Below are 16,202 nucleotides of genomic sequence, written 5' to 3' on the forward strand. Positions count from 1 at the left end.
TGAATAGCTCAAATGTAGTTACACAATTCCTCTTGCATCAAATCATCTGTTACACTCCCTCTCGCTCTAATCTGATTCTGCGAGCCTGTGCCCTCTAAAAGGTTGACCTGCAGACTGAGAGGCGCTCGAATTTGTTATTTCCTCTCTCAAAATTCTTGCAGTCTGTACACTTCCACTCAACACACCACCAGCAGTCCCATTATAGAGGCCAGTACTAAAAATAGCTTCCCGCTGCTCCCAATGAGGAAGCCCATTCATCCCCAGTCTCAGAGGAGCTGTCACACACACAGACACACACAGACACACACATTTACGTGTAAGTGCACACGCAGACACACAATGGTGTTTTTTTGATGTTGACAAGTGAATACTTAGCATCAGCGAAATAGTATTTGATCACGGATCAGTTACCCCGTTTTGAGGCTGACAAGTGCATCCTGGACTCCAGTTTGATGATACTTCACCATGTACTGGTGCATGGCGGGGTAGTTCTTCCTGATGTTCCTCTCTGTGGATCCATTCGGAACCGTCCCGAAGCGGAACGGAGGTGAGTAAGCGTACGGATTCTGAAACTGAAGGAGAGAAGAAAGAGGACAATGGGAGGAATTAAGGAGAGGGAACAGCAAAGGGTAAAGAAAACATGAACACAGACAAGCTGTGAGTGACAAAATGTGCTCCAAATGTGTGTGAGGCTAACTCTGTGCGTGTGTGTGTGGGCGGGGTAGGTTGTACCAATTGGTATCCTGTTAATACCAAGTCTTGATTGGTTTAATTGTGGTAAAAACTAATGTCTCTACGGATAAGACACATTTGAAAAAGACCGTGTTTTGGAAAAATGGGTCTTGTCTGGTAATCACAGGCAGGAGAATAAATGGACGGAGCCACCATGATGTCACACTTTGGTTTGTGGGCTACAATTTTGAGGCTTCGAGTGTGCCATCTTATTTTTTTGGAACCAGAGAAGGCTCAGTACTGACAAGAGCGGGGAGCTGATGGGTGACGTAGCATCACTTGAGCAGTGCTTGGTTTTGGCTCTTCTGTTGTTGTCAGCAGGAAATAATGGCAGCTTGCCTTGTCATTTCTGGTATTAAAACTACAGAGTACACTAAAATATGTTTGTGAGGACATTGTACGCCTGAAATAGGCAACGTAGTAACAGAATCTTGATCCATATTTAATCAATACTGTCTAGTCTGAAAGTTTGATCTGAGATTTGGGAGGCTCTGTTGGACACCGAAAAACACAATTGCAACCTACCTGGTTGCAATCCTTCTTATATTACAACTTAACAATACACTAAATGATGTTTGTGAGAACATTTTAAGGGAGGAAAAGGCAATGTAGCAACAGAATCTTGACCCTTATTTTGATCAGAACTGTTTAGTTTGACAGCTTCATCTAAATTTTCATGAGCCTTGTGTGAGAATGACCTTTCAATCACATGGTAGCCCCACCCTAAACCATAACCTGCTTTATAGGTCCAAAATATACAAAATGAACATCACACTGTATAGAAGAAGACTTAAGTGACTGAGACCATATACTCATTAGGAAGCTAGGTCATAAATCAGGTGAGAAGTATTCATTCTTCATATCATTCTTTTGGTGTGGATGGACCCTAAGGTTTGGTGGCATTAGCTAATAGATCGGGGAATAGGCTGCATTTGTCTGCTGCTCTCACTGCAGTTGCAGCAGCAACAAGAACAAAAAGTGGCTGACGGTATGCCACTACTATTTCAGCAACATATGCTGATTAAGTGATATGCTGCTTGTTCAGTGGCATATCCTGATGTCTACAGTGCTGGTATGCCATTTGTTTTCCACTGGCACATGTTTTCTAATGGCAGGTGCCACTCAGACTGTCATCCTGAAGCATATGCAAATGAACTTTAATACATCCTGGATGTGTTCTTAAAATGAGGTGTGGTCAGACACAATGCTGGAGGCAGAAAGTGATTTCTTCGTTGACCAAAAAGGGTGTTTTTTTTTTTGCTATTTTTATTCAGACAGTGAGATGAACCTACACGGGCAAGTTGACAACAATCATACCCTCTGGTTCTAGGACATTGCAGTTAATCCACAGGTCATAAAAATTTACATTCTGATTAATAGCAGATGAGTTGCAGGTGGGCGGAATATGATGTTGCTTTGTGTGCAGAAGACAGAGACACTGTGCCAGTTTATGCACAGCAGTACCTTAATTGGTTGTTTAAATCTGACAGGATCGGTCAGGATCTGATAATTAATGTCCTGTGTTCTTCTACAAATCCAGAACGTCTCACACAAAGTCAAAGATCATAAAGCATTCGTCCTTCTGATAAATTCCACTTGAGTTGACTAAAACGGTATTTCCTCTGGAGAATTTCCTTGTGCTGTGAAGTTTATAACCAGTTTTTAGTTTTTCCTCTTATATAGTCACGGCCATAAATTATGTTGGGCAGCGCTGACTTTCAAGGTGATATTTTTTATTGTGTGTATTATTGTGTCATATTCTACTGATCTTTTTTTTTTATGATTATGAGTAAGACAGGGTGCTTTTAGTAATTAACCAACCGTAGTAATGTTTCTGTGTGCACTGTAATGTCACTGCAGTCATCCTTCTGTGCCTCAGATCGTGCGTCAGACTGCACATACAGAGTCTCCTCATCCAGTGTTACCCACCTGCTGCCCATCCGCTAATAACCAGAATGCTAATATGCTGCGCAAGTTGCAGCATATTATTTATTATTCACCACAGATACAATGAATGAGCAGCCAGCTGATACCACTGTGGCACAGGCCGCCTCCATCTGGCATATATGATGTCATATCATGACAATGTATGTACTGATTACGCATTATATAATTTTACTGTCATTTCCAACATTGGTGTGAATCTGCAGTGGCAGGTTGCTATGTGCCAGGAGGGGGCAATTTATATTTATATTGGAAAATTGTTATATTAAACTATCTGAAGATAGTGAGAAAATACCCCGACATTTATGCCAATCACATTTCTGCTGGTAGAAAATGGCTTAGTGGTGAATCCAAGGATTGATTCTTGTTTTGTGATTTGGCACTGCAAAATATATGAGCAACAAAATAGGATGAAACATTTATACAACCCTTTATAGCCCAATCCAAGATAACCAACCAGTAAGCAGTTAACAGTTCTCTTTAACTTTATCGAAACAGCACCACTTCATCTCTCAGATTTTTCAATCTTTGTTTGTTTCTCTTCTCTCTCATTTCTTTCTTCTTCTCAATTAATTTCTTTCCTTTTTTAAAAGTCCTCCCATCATTTCTGTCTGTCTCCCTCCTCCCCCCTCTGTGTCTCTCTCTGGTATAATCTAGTCAATGTACAGGTCAAAGGTTTTGTAGTGGTGTGCTTGACGCTGTGGTAACAACCTACCCTCGAGTACTGCGGTAACAATCTGCCCTCAGTGCCAGAAACAGATAAAACACCATCAATTACAAACGTGTGTTATGAGCTCCACTGGACTGGTTTCACGACACTCCTAGACATAAAAGTGCTAAAAGGGTTCTTTGGCTTGTCTCCATAAGAGAATCGTTTTTGGTTCATGGTAGAACCTTTTGAAAAAAAAAAATCACTTTGAGCCTTTTCAGAGTTCAACCTGGAACCCAACATATAGGGTTATGCCTGAAACAATCTATGAAATGTTTCACCCAGAACACCGTATGAGGGGTTCTACAGAGAACCCTTCTATGATGTAATGGTTTCACCCACAACCTTCTATCAAGACCGTTTCCACTTTCTAAGTGTGCAAACAAGTACCTACCCAGGGGTTTCTACAGAGATTCTTTTTATACTCCAAGGGTTTTATATAGAACCCACTCAATGGGTTCTACCAAGAAACATTTTCTTTAAATGCCAAGGATCAATCTAGAACCCACCAAGAGGGTTCTACCAAGAACCTTTTTATGTCCCAAGGGCTTTATCTAGAGCACCCTCAGAGATTTCTGTGAACCCTTGTATATTGCAAGGGTTTTATCTAGAACCCACGAAGGAGGTTCTATTGAGAACCTTTTTATTTTCCAGGGGTTTTATTTAGAACTCACCCAGGGGTTTCTACCGAAGATCCTCCTACAAAGAACCTTTGATGTTCTTCAAGGATTGCGACGATCCTTCAAGAACTCTTTCTTCCAAAAAGGTTCTTTGGACTACAAAGGGGTCTTAATGCAGCCCCTAGTCTTACAAAGAACTCTTGACAAACTGTTTTTTCCAAAAAGGGTTCCTCAGAAGCAAACAGTTCTAGGTGGAACCTCAGCCCTTCAGGAAGAACCCTTTTGGAACCCTTCTTTCTGAGAGTGTACATATTATTTAAATTGTTCTGTACAATAATGTTCTGTGACATTTTCATATATTTACATGTCTGTTTTGCTTCACATATTCATGCAGCACAGTAGTGACTCAACTTATAAGCAGTGCATGACTGATTCTATTTGCATATTGTTAGCATTAGGGTTCCTTTCAGTGTTAAACATCTGTAAAAATCATCTGTGTTTGATTTCCAGAGCTGAATTGTTTATATGAACTAGTTACATCATAAATGTGTCTAAATAATGTATATGTAAATATTTATAGATATGTGTGCATACTGTATATCTGTGCATCTCTATTGTGTAAGCAGGTCAGTGTGAGTGTGCGTTTGATACGTCAAACTCCACCGTGCACGCGTGTGCTCGTGGTGATGTCACGCAGTGTGTGTCAGCATCACAAGTGATAGCCCTCAGGAGACGCTCCCTCCTCACGCAGTCCTTCCTATTGTTCCTCTCTTTCCCCCTCGCCCTCCTCTCCTTTTGTGGCCTTTTAAAATGGAGCAGGAGCTTTAGGACTACAGGGGTGAGGTGGGGGGTGAGGTGCTGGTTCAAATCTCCTGGCTGACTGGGAAAACGCAGATTTGGAAAGTGCTCTTCTCTTGCTGGATAATTAGCAGTGAAGGGCTTCTGAGAACCGCAGCAGCTGCTGCTAATGAAAGTTTGATGCAGAGATGATGAGAAAATGAAAGAGCAGCGGCAGAGGAGGATCTGAGTTTCAGACAGGTGGAGATAAGAGGACTCGCTGCCCAGCTACAGTACATGGACAGAAGACGACAGCAAAGCACCCTCACAAAATTACAAAGAAGAAGATTTTGTTCCTAACCTTTTCTTTGTGGATTAAAGCTGAACAATTACTTGAAATGTTATCAAAATCACAATATGACTCACTGAAATTTTCAAATCGCAGCAGATGCAATATTTGTTACAGGCAAAATATGAGTCAAAATATCATTTTAAATCAAATACTATTGTGCTGCAGAGATGTCCTGGCCTACACATAATATTCCACAGGAGGAGGACATCTGAAAAATGTATTTAAGTTAGGGCCAGTTGTTAAACATTTATTTGAGGTCTCAAATGTCAAATATAAGTTCAAAGCCATAATTCTGTGGAAACTGTCAGAATAAAAGACAAAAACGTGAGAAAAAAAAGATGGATTTCTGAGTTTAAAGTCAGAATTCAGAGAAAAAAGAAGGCAGAATTCTGATGAGTTTTGAGTTTTATGTCAGAACAATTTTTTTTTTTTTTTTCACATATAATCCTACTCCTCTTCCGTATCTTTGTTTGGTACTGATCACACCATAATCATTTGAATATGTTTTTCAATAAAAATGAGAATAATTATGTAAAAATAATAATTCCCTCTGGTATCACAAACCATATGGCAATTGTAATATCAGGAAAAATAATCACAATTACATCTTTTTTTTTTAAATCAGCCCTAACATGTATGGATGGCTGAACCTAATATCTAGAGACCCTGTATGAATTTATGCAGTTACATTAAGACAATAAATGTTTAAAATATTTTTACAAATAAATTAAACGCATTTTAATTAATCAGTCTGAGAAAGCCTTTGTCAAGTGACTCTACTTTCTAACGCTGGATCCCAATGCTGTAAAGTATATTTATCTCTCCAGCTGTCTGTCCTCTTCTCCTCTCCTCTCCTGTTTGTCCCATATCTTGTTGCTCCTCTTCCTCCTTTGTTCTGCTCTTCTCCAGTATTATGCAAGTTCTGCTGTTATATAAGCAAAGGACTCCCTTTTGTGTCTGTGCATCTGTGTGTGTGTGTGTGTGTGTGTGTGTGTGTGTGTGTGTGCATTGTGGTCTCTAGACTCTAAATTCCAAAGCTCCTGTCTGCCTATCCATCTCACTCACACATGCCACTCTGTTGTTCTACATGTCTACTGAGCAGCCGTTCTCACGGCCCTTGTTCGTGTTTTTTATTATTATTATTATTTATGTCGACTTGTCAGTCAGGTTATGGACTTTTTCCCTCAACTTTCTGTTGCTTAAGATTGAGTTATTTCCGTATCCCTTCAAATTTTGATGCTGTACCTGAATGTGAAAGCATTTTAAGAGTGTCCCTGTAACATGAGCCATAGTAGTTTTAGTGTTAAAAACAATCCAAGTGCTGTGATTTCATGTATTTTTGGCACATCAATCAAATGGCAGATAGAAGGTGCATTTAGGACTTTAGGCTCATGTCACACTACAGAGGAATAGCAGGAATGGAAGAAACTCTATTGTAGATAGATGGTTCAATATAACAAGGTAATAACTGGTGATAAAGGAAAACTGTTGGGAATAAAAAATCATCCTTTTCTTTAAAAGATCACTGTGTCAGATTAGGTGATTATAGAATATAGAGACATGGCAGACTATATGTTTTTCAAAACTCAAAAATCTAGTAAAGGCATTATGGATTTTCTCAACTATTGTTTTATTGTGTATTTTGGTGCTAAGCAGTGTAGTTGTGTTGCACTGACGACGTGTCAGTCAGCTCAATATTTTGTTGGGTTTTCTCTGTGTCTCCTCAAACTTTGAAGCTGCTCTCCGAATGTGAAAGGATTTAAAGAGCATCCCATTATTCTTTTTCACCTTGCCATGTTTACATTTGTGTGTGGAGGGGCTTTCTGTGCCCCTACTGGTCAATGTCATGGAACATGTGAGATTTTGTCATACGAGGCAAAAAGAAGGGAAAAACAAGACAAAGCAATTGTATTTTTGCTATGAGGTTGTGAGGTGTCCCAGATGTGGCATTGGTTGTTATCCACTAGGATAAACAGCAAGGGGAAAAAAAACACTTAAATGTCACACCTATTTGTGTTCCCAACACCCTAAGTCTGACAGTTCTGGTTATTATTGGGTTGATATTGTGTAGGCTGAATCCAGCATCAGTGATGAAATACTTAAATCAGCCCTCAAAATTCCATCACTGTTCAGTAAAACCCTGACAGACACATACACTGTATTTATATTGTTAGTTATAAGAGGGGATTTGTTTTTCAGATCTCTCCTAAACGGATGCATGTTCCAAAACCTGACTGCTGCTGTTATTATGTCCCTATGACAAACTACTACATCACCAGCACAGCTGAAATTTGAATTCCTGAAGTCTGTGCACTAAAAACACGCTCTGCTATCAGCTGCTGAGAAACCAGAACAGCATGTCCTCTTCAGCAAGCAGAGACAAATAAGCCAGCGTTGTAAAGACAAATCCCTGGTGGCTGTACCGCCTACAACGCCACAGACCCGTTAACTGACTGCCCTCCACTTGAGCATGAGCTTGAGTTTGTTCATTACTCTCTCCTGCTGTTGTCACTGACTAAGATGGATGACCAAATATCACAGCTTTCCTTGATTTTATAGGCAAAGTAAAACAAAAGTGCGTAAGTTATCAATCCCATGATCACGTCTGAGAAGAGTAGACCTGCTTAATACAGTGAACATGCTCTATATGTTCTGATGTTTTCGGACTCTGCAATCACAGTTAAACCGTGACACATCAGATTTTCCTCTGATTGGACCAGGCACTTAGTGTATCATTTTAGCAGAACCACATATTTACTGACAATTTGTTTTATTGTACGTCTCCATGGGTAAGCTGTTTCCACTGGAAAGCCACTGATGCAATATATTTGCATTTCCCATTAGCATAGAGAATTTTTGTGGTCCCCATTCCTAGTGTGCACAGGTAATTTAGCCTACATTAAGCAAACTCTGCATGTTAATGAATACAATGATTCTGAAATAAAAAGGTTGCTCAGCTTCATTTAAGACATCCGAATTGCCACTCACAGCACAGATTTTATTTGCAATTCAAACAGGTGCAATGTTGGGTGTCTGTAGCTACATTTGTACAACTAGTTAATCCTAGGACTTGGTGATATAGTTTATAAATAATATAATATCATCATATAATACTTTTAGGGTATTGTGCGATATACGATCTATATCTCAATATAAACATTTGCTATAAAACAACATACTGGGGATTGCAAAATAGTACAAACGATGATCTTGCAGCATATGATGCATTACTGTAAAATATGTGTAAATATGGACAAATTAAAATATCACAATGTTTTTGACACCTTGAAATCTTCATTGGAACAAAGTTGTAGAGATGACTATCTGTGATTTTATAAAATATTAACACAATGAGGTTTTTGATAAATAATCATCAGTAATGAGAATATAATGTGGAATAAGTGGGTTAGAACAGAATAGAACCACTAGAACAGTCTGGTAAATTCATACAATTACACAACTTTACTGTAATGCAGCCTTTAAAATCAGGAAACAATCAAAGGCATGAGATATAGTTGCTTTTAACTCTGCATTTGCATACACACCCCCACGCATCCTAAGATGATATTGGTATAATAATAAGGTATTTCCCAGCCCCAGCTGAACCTTCACCTCCTCCAGTCCACATGCGGAAGTGTTCCTAAGTGAGCCATTAAATCCCGCTTTACTTCTAATGGATGTGCACGCAAAGAATGTTAATTGCTCTGGATGAACATGTAATCTTTCCATGGTCGGGTAACAACAGTGCTAATCAAAGCCTTTCTGGGTAGGATTTTAGTCCTGTAAGGTGCACACACTGTACTCTACCCCAGTGTTCTCAACCGTTTTCGAGTCGTGATCCACCAGAATAATCAGGTTGGTGATGAACTTGTTAAATCCTTTGTGTTGTTTTTGTCTCATTACATACATTTTGTCTTGTTACATCTTTTACATTGTTTTCATCTTACTGTGTCTTTTCCATCTTGTTATGTCGTTTTCATATCATTATGTCACTTTAGTCTTGTTACATCTTTCACATAATTTTTCTGTTGTTTCATTGTACATCTTGTTATGAATTCTTGTCATTTTTGTCTTGTTAAATTGTATACATCTTACACTTTTACATAATTTTTGTCTTGTTACATCTTTTAGTCGTTTTCGTCCGATGTTGTTTTCATCTTGTTACATTTTTTACACCATATTCATCTTGTTGTCTTGTTATTTTTGTCTTGTTACCTGTTTTTACATAATTTTCATTAAAAGGAAGAAGCCTGGTTTGAAAATGAAAGGAGTGAAAAGTACAGATATTTGTGTTAAAATGTAGGGAGAAGTAAAAAAAAAAAGTGACAGAAAAATAAATACTCAAAGTATTTGTGCTTACTTACTTCCTACCTCTGGCCTGCTGGATGTGTCAGTAGGCAACTTTTTCCTACACTGCTGCTCACAGATGGCTCAACGTCTGGCCTCGCTCAGCATATCTGCCTGAACGGCCGTTTACCCTTTTCGTCTAGTTCTTTTCTTCCCTGACCCTCTCTGTCTTTCCATATCTCTTTTACTTTCTCCCTCCTTAAGCTATCCCCTTCTTCCTTTCCTTTCTACCTCAGCCGTCAGCCTGGCCCATATCTGTCCGCCTGTTGTCTTGTACCATCTTGTGCGTCTTGGCCTCTCGCTATTCCTCAGTCGCCCTCCTGCCAGTTGCTTTACCCCTTATTCCATCCCTCCTTCCCTCTCTCCTTCTGTATGTTGTCAAAACTCTCCTCGTCAGTCTCAAATGCTCTCTCCTCGGAAGCATCTCCCCTTACATCCATCTCTCTGTCTCCTCAGGAACTCTCTACCCTTTTGTCTTGCTTTCCTTTTCTATTTCTCTACGTTTGGCTTGACCTTTTCCTTTAATCTTTCAGCCTGTCCTCCTCCTCCACCTTCTCCTCTTATATGGCACTTTATATTTTCCCTTTCTTATGTATATATTATTAAATTTCAGAGCATCACAATTATACCTGTGTAGTCAGTCGTTCTAATGGATAGCTTAGGCTATGAAATAAGGCTAATTTAAGTAAACAGTCAAGACCAGACAACGTGAAAATGTCTTGTAGATGTGTGTGAAATACTTCACCTAAAATGTAAAATGTCTGGTCCTTTTAAATGATTTTTTTGTGCTCCTATACTGTATCAGATGCAGCTGGCAAGTCATTTCATGCACCATGCACTTTAGGTCAGATATTTCCTGCTGTCATGCATATACAGCATTTGTTAGATACATGACACATTTACACCTCTAATTACTGCTGCAGCAAATGCAAATCTGCACTGCTTTGTCTCTAAAATGGCCACTAAAATGGTATTCTTATTTTAGGGTCCAGCTCTGTATCCTGTGAATAAAGAGTATGCACAGCAAGTTGCATTTATGCATTTGCATTTTTGCCAGTCTTCAAGTTATCTGCTTGTGTTTGTACCAAAAGTCATGCAGCCAATCAGTGTCCTAGGAGGGACTACTGGCAGGTACAGGTGTGGTTTTAAGTGTGACGAGAAGCATCTATGGAAGCGACTCGTCTCAGACAAACAATGGCAACTCCTGAAGAGGTTAGAATTGAGGGCTTTTCTTGATGGAAAAGATGTGTTCTTTCTTCTCCTGATCGGCTTCGACAAGAGTTTGATCTGATTGGTTGAAGCTAGGCTGGTTCATCCAGTCACCTGCTAAGTGCTTTTTGAAAGCACCTGCCCTTTTACAAACAGTTTCTAAGGACCTCTCACTTGACCTCAAGCGCTTGCAATGATTGGCTGCGAGTTGAACCATACAAATAATATTTTTTTCCTGATCTGGGTACAAAAAGGATCAAGTGCTAGTTTATAGTTATATAGGCCGTGGTAGTTTCGGTGTGACTTGGTACTGGGATATTTCAGTTGATATCTTAAAGGTATCAAGCGCTGATACCCAGCTATAGTTAACGTCTATACCTTTTTCTAACCACTCTCTTGAAAACGTCAGGACTAAACAAAGTTATGCAACATATAACTTTCTCAGTGTATAAATGTTCACTTTTGGGTAGGCTATTACAAACAAATCACCATCCAGCCAACAAACTACTTCTCCCATTTGTTGCCAATTACCTTGTTGTCAGAGAGACCGGTGACTTGGTCGACAAACTCCTCCTGGATCATGAAGGCAGCCAGGTTGGCAGTGTAGGAGGCCAGGAAGATCACAGCGAAGAAGGCCCACACGGACACTATGAACTTACTGGTAGTTCCTTTTGGGTTTTGCACTGGCACAGAGTTGTTGAAGACCAGACCCCAAAGCAGCCACACGGCCTTGCCCATGGTGAAGGAAGGGCCATGGGGGTCTGAAAGAGAGGACAGCATAGAGAGAGACAGATGGTTTAGAGGATGATGGTCATGATGATAAAAATTGTAGGTAAGAATACCAGAATATCAGGATTGCAGGCTATCAAAAGTTGCTATCAAATTATGCTGTGTCCTACAGGCCCTTTTAGCACCACTGCCATGATTATGATGAGTTAGCTGGAGGCAAAACAAAGGGAAAACTGTCATCTTGTCATCTTCCTGTGTTGTTGGGTGTAGTAATGGCTTTTTTAAGTTTTATCGCATACCAGCTGCCACTGCCAGTCACAAAAAATGCCAGACAACTGTAGTGTAAACCCATACAATGAACTGACAAAATGTCGAGAAAGGGAATATTCTCACAACTATTGTTCTTATTAAGCAGAAAAATACGACCGATCACTTTCTGACTTCAAATTTTCTCTTTTACTGAACTGAGATGAACTGTAATTTACTCGTCGGCCAGTCTGATCCCATTGGGAAAGCATAGATGAGTCATAGAACAATATATCCATGACTTTCAGAAACAAGCCAACGAAACTTGCTAGTGTGCGTAGGGAATTGTTTTGCCCCCACTTAAGCTACGTACGTGTTCATGTCCACACTCACCTTTTCCCTGCGCCAGGTTTCTGTTAAAGCCAAGAGGACTGATGTACTCAAACATGAAGACAGCCATTGCAGTCACCAGTAGGAGCATTACAAACATCATCACCCACACTGATGCACTGAATGGCTCTGAGAGAGAGAAAAGAAAGAAAGAAGAGGACGGAGATTAAGTATTAACACATGTTGGATTAAATTTTCATCCTTTACACATCACTTTTTCTGATTCATTCTCAGTCACTTTCTGTCTTTACATGACCTGAATGAATAAATCAATCACATACTCACACGCACACATTGAGAAAAGACCCGCGTGGATAACAAGCTGACTCCAGCATGTTCACAGAGTCCCTGCATACCCCCCACCACAAACACACACTTGCATATACACAGGCACACCTCCCATTTGACAGTGTGAGGAGGCGTACAGTATAGGAAGCCCTGGTGTCAGCACTCCTGTCCTCCCTCTGAGCTCACAACACTACTGCAGAGATTAAACCCTATTTTAATGTATGGGAGAGCACTGCTGGCACAGGGCCGTGCACCGTGTGCGTGCAAGTATGTGTATGTGTGTGTGTGCTGGCAAGCAGCCATCATGGGGTTTTCCTGCTAAGCCCTTATAATTGCCACTTTCACAGCGGTAACTGCATGTTGCATACATGTCGGTGTGTACCTGTCTGTGTGAGTGTGTGTGTGTGTGTGTGTGTGTCTTTGTGCCTGGCATGTGTGTCTCTCTGTTGCACTTTGTTTTACAGTACAGTAAAAACAATACAGTAATACCCTGTATTAGTACCTTATTAGACTATAAAGGACATTCTACAAGAGAACTGTAAACTCAAGTGTATTATTCTCCCATGTCAGTCTCTTATTAGACTTTCTTAGAAGGTAACTGGTAATATGTTACAACTGAACCGCACTGTAAACTAAAGTGTATTGTTTCTCACTGTAAGAGTGTAATTTGGGACACACAACAACATTATAACAGAACTGTACTGTAAACTAAAGTGCATTACTTCCCACTGTTAGACCCTTATTAGGCTTCATTAAAGGGTAGTTAGAGACACATTAAAATAGAATTGTACTGTAAACTCAAGTGTATTATTTCCCCCTGTTAGACCCTTTTATTAGACTTTCTAGAGTGTAATTCAGGACACATTACAACAGAACTGTACTGTAAGCTAAAGTGTATAATTTTCTAACTGTTGTGTAAAAGTGCATAGACACAAATTAGCGCATTACGTTACATCACCACACCATAATTTTGGCCTGTACATTGTAGATCTGGTTAACAAATTGTTTTTAAAGTCACATTTCACTTTACAGTACAGTTCTGTTGTAATGTGCCCTCTAATAGTTAAGTTTGATAAGGGTCTAATCAATGACATACTTCTTTCTAGTTTTTGCCTAATTTGGTACAAAGTACAGCTTGTTACATCTTATTAATGTACTGTAAAATAAGATGTGACCTTTCTCTCTTCTCTTTTATGCAGTTTTGCTGGCTGTTTGTGGCTGTGTGTGTAAGTGGCTCCATGTAATGTGTGTGCAGGAACTTGGACGTCGATGCTGAAGCACCATGCATCAAATGAACGTGACTGAGCAGCCATAACAGGGATATGTCCGTGGTCACTCGGGTTAAAATCCTGTGGTTAAGTCCCTCTCAGGTAAGTGAGAGTCATTGTGGCAGGAAGCAGGAGTCGAGCTAAATCCCTCTGATGAGAGAGCAAGTATTGACAGCTGTGTAACAGAACTGAATTGTGTTGTCAGCTCTGTATCTCAGGGAACACACACACACACAACCACACACACAAAACAAATATCATTCTATACTAACACAAACTGAAAAAGCAAACAAGACAGATCTTCCTCTCCCTCCCTCCTGAGTCCAGTGTCAAAGCAACAGTTATTCGGTGATGGTTACCGAGAAAGGCTGACGGGGAGACGGTTCCGTTGCTACGGGAGACCATGACGCTGATCCCGGTTTCCACGAACGGGACGGAGAAATCGATGACCTCAGAACGCTCCTCATTGATCGTCAGAGATCCGACGGCCATGACGGCTTTCTTATAGACCACCTTTAGGAGGGCGGAGGAGAGGGAGGGACGCACGGTTAAAAGTAAGGGAGGACAGGTGGATGGATGAGGAGGGCGAGTGATTGAGGGATAAAGGAGGAGAGAAGAGCGAGGACAGGGAGAAAGGAAGAGATGAGCGTAAAGGAAGAGAGAGGCACAGAGGCACAAAGAGAAAGGCAAGATTGTACGGTTGAGAAAAAGCAGATAGGTGGATGAAATTGGGAGAAAAGGGAAAGTAGAAAAGTGGTCAAGGGGAGAGAAAGGGAGAAAGAAGAAGAAAAGGAAGAAAAGTTGCATTAAGGCTGTCAAATGCAAAGCATCTACTATAATCAAGATACCTTTTTAGTACAGAAACACCTCCTCAAACTACACTTTACTCATTGTAGTGTTTGTTCAGATCCCATGCCAGTTACGCTGTAAAAAGTGTATTTTAGAAGTAGTTGAACCAATGTTTTAAATGAGTCTCACTCTGCTTTCTGCTTTGGTGATGGCAGTATGGTTTTCAACAGCTTGAAATTACACCCTGTTCCCCCATTTCAGTGAAAGTGCATCAGTTAAATCTCTCTTAGTATTTTGTGTCTGAAATTTTGGCATCCATGTCTTTTCCAAATTTTTACCCCTGCATTTTAAGTCACCATTTTCTCTTCATGACTAAAGCAAAAAATATATAATTTGTGATCAAATAATGCATTATGTTGAGTATAAAATGATCCACCTGAAAAGATTATATTGCACTGTACTTGATACCAGTTGCAGGCAAACATACACTGATGTGACTGCTGCCACTGATCCTTACAGATTAGCTTGTACATCCTCAGAACTACAGAAGAAAAACTGTGATATTGATCAAAATAAATAGAAAAACTCCCAGGTTAGTTATTCATGTGTGGTCTCTGCAAATTATCTTTAATGATAGTACTCTAAAAACTAAAAAGAAAATCACAGAAATCCACCTGCCAAATCTGCACCACAGTATTAATTTTGTTGACCACACATCAATAAAGTTTTTAATCTCAAGCTGAATATTAATCAATATAATCAATATGCAAGCTGGAGTCACTGCTTAATAAGATGAATGCCAGATGAACTTCAGCTCAGTGAATAAAGTCTGCCGTAAAAAATATAGACAGCAATAAAGTTTACAGTCTTAAAATGAACTCTGGGACTTTACCTCCAAGTTGAAGCTGGTAATTAAAGATATGCAAAGGACTTTTCTGCAGGAGTAGCTAAGATTTGTTTACTTTCTAAGCATTTATAGTTGGTGCCAAAGCCTCATAGCTGATTCTTTTTTTTTTTCATGCTGTGAAAGTTTTGCAAAGTCAACACTTTGAGCTTCCTTTGGAACATAAGGAACAGGAATATCCTGTCATACAAACATCTCTAAATTCCTCTCAGCCTGGGATCGGATTACTCATTTCAAATGTACTACAAACTAAAAGTACAGGCAGATCAACACTCTTACACGTCATTCAGCAGTTTCTAAAATACTAATAACCTGCTGTGTGCATTTATTGTGCAGACTGGGGGGTTATTGGGGAGGGGGGTGTCTTACCTCTCCCACCATCCCATTCCAGACGTTGTTGATCTTCTTGCCATGCTTGCCATTGGTTACCAGGTACAGGTCATAGGTGAACTTCACATACTTTGCAATCTTCTTCAGAATATCGATGCAGAAGCCTTTGCAGCACTTCTTGATGTATGTCCCACCAGCCTCTGTTGTGTTGCTACAGAGACACAAGCAAAACGCACACATCATTAGCTGATGGTTTTGAGCAGCAGCTGCTTGAACCAATTATCAACTGTGGTTTAGTGTCTGTGACAGAACACGAGAGAAATGGCACCACATAGAAGATTTCACACAGCCTGCAGACACTGGTGCATAAAAAAGACCCGCAATGCTAATCCAGATGGATGTTTTCTTTTTGCCTTTTATTTCCACCTTCATAAACATTGTATTGCTGAAGACACTGCTACTCTTTCCATTCTACTTGTTAAAAAGCACCAAATAAATGCACAAACATCGCCCGGGGACTTTTTCACCTTTAAGTTCAGGTCGTTCCACTCAGAAATGACATCAGAGG

General features: G+C 40.0%; 1 protein-coding gene across 1 annotated transcript in view; it reads right to left on the minus strand.

Annotated features, from left to right (window-relative positions):
• grin2aa (glutamate receptor, ionotropic, N-methyl D-aspartate 2A, a) overlaps positions 1–16,202 on the minus strand; it is a 207,380-nt gene that overhangs the window by 23,668 nt on the left and 167,510 nt on the right. Inside the window, exons 7-11 of the mRNA XM_084743664.1 lie at positions 15,674–15,845; positions 13,971–14,124; positions 12,059–12,184; positions 11,222–11,451; positions 412–572 (exon numbers count right to left, since the gene is read on the minus strand). Coding sequence (XP_084599790.1) covers positions 412–572; positions 11,222–11,451; positions 12,059–12,184; positions 13,971–14,124; positions 15,674–15,845 — 843 coding nt within the window. The remainder of the gene's footprint in view (positions 1–411; positions 573–11,221; positions 11,452–12,058; positions 12,185–13,970; positions 14,125–15,673; positions 15,846–16,202) is intronic.

This window comes from Lutjanus erythropterus, chromosome 19 (assembly GCF_056507025.1).
Source record: "Lutjanus erythropterus isolate fLutEry1 chromosome 19, fLutEry1.hap2, whole genome shotgun sequence".
NCBI classification, from domain to species: Eukaryota; Metazoa; Chordata; class Actinopteri; order Lutjaniformes; family Lutjanidae; genus Lutjanus; species Lutjanus erythropterus.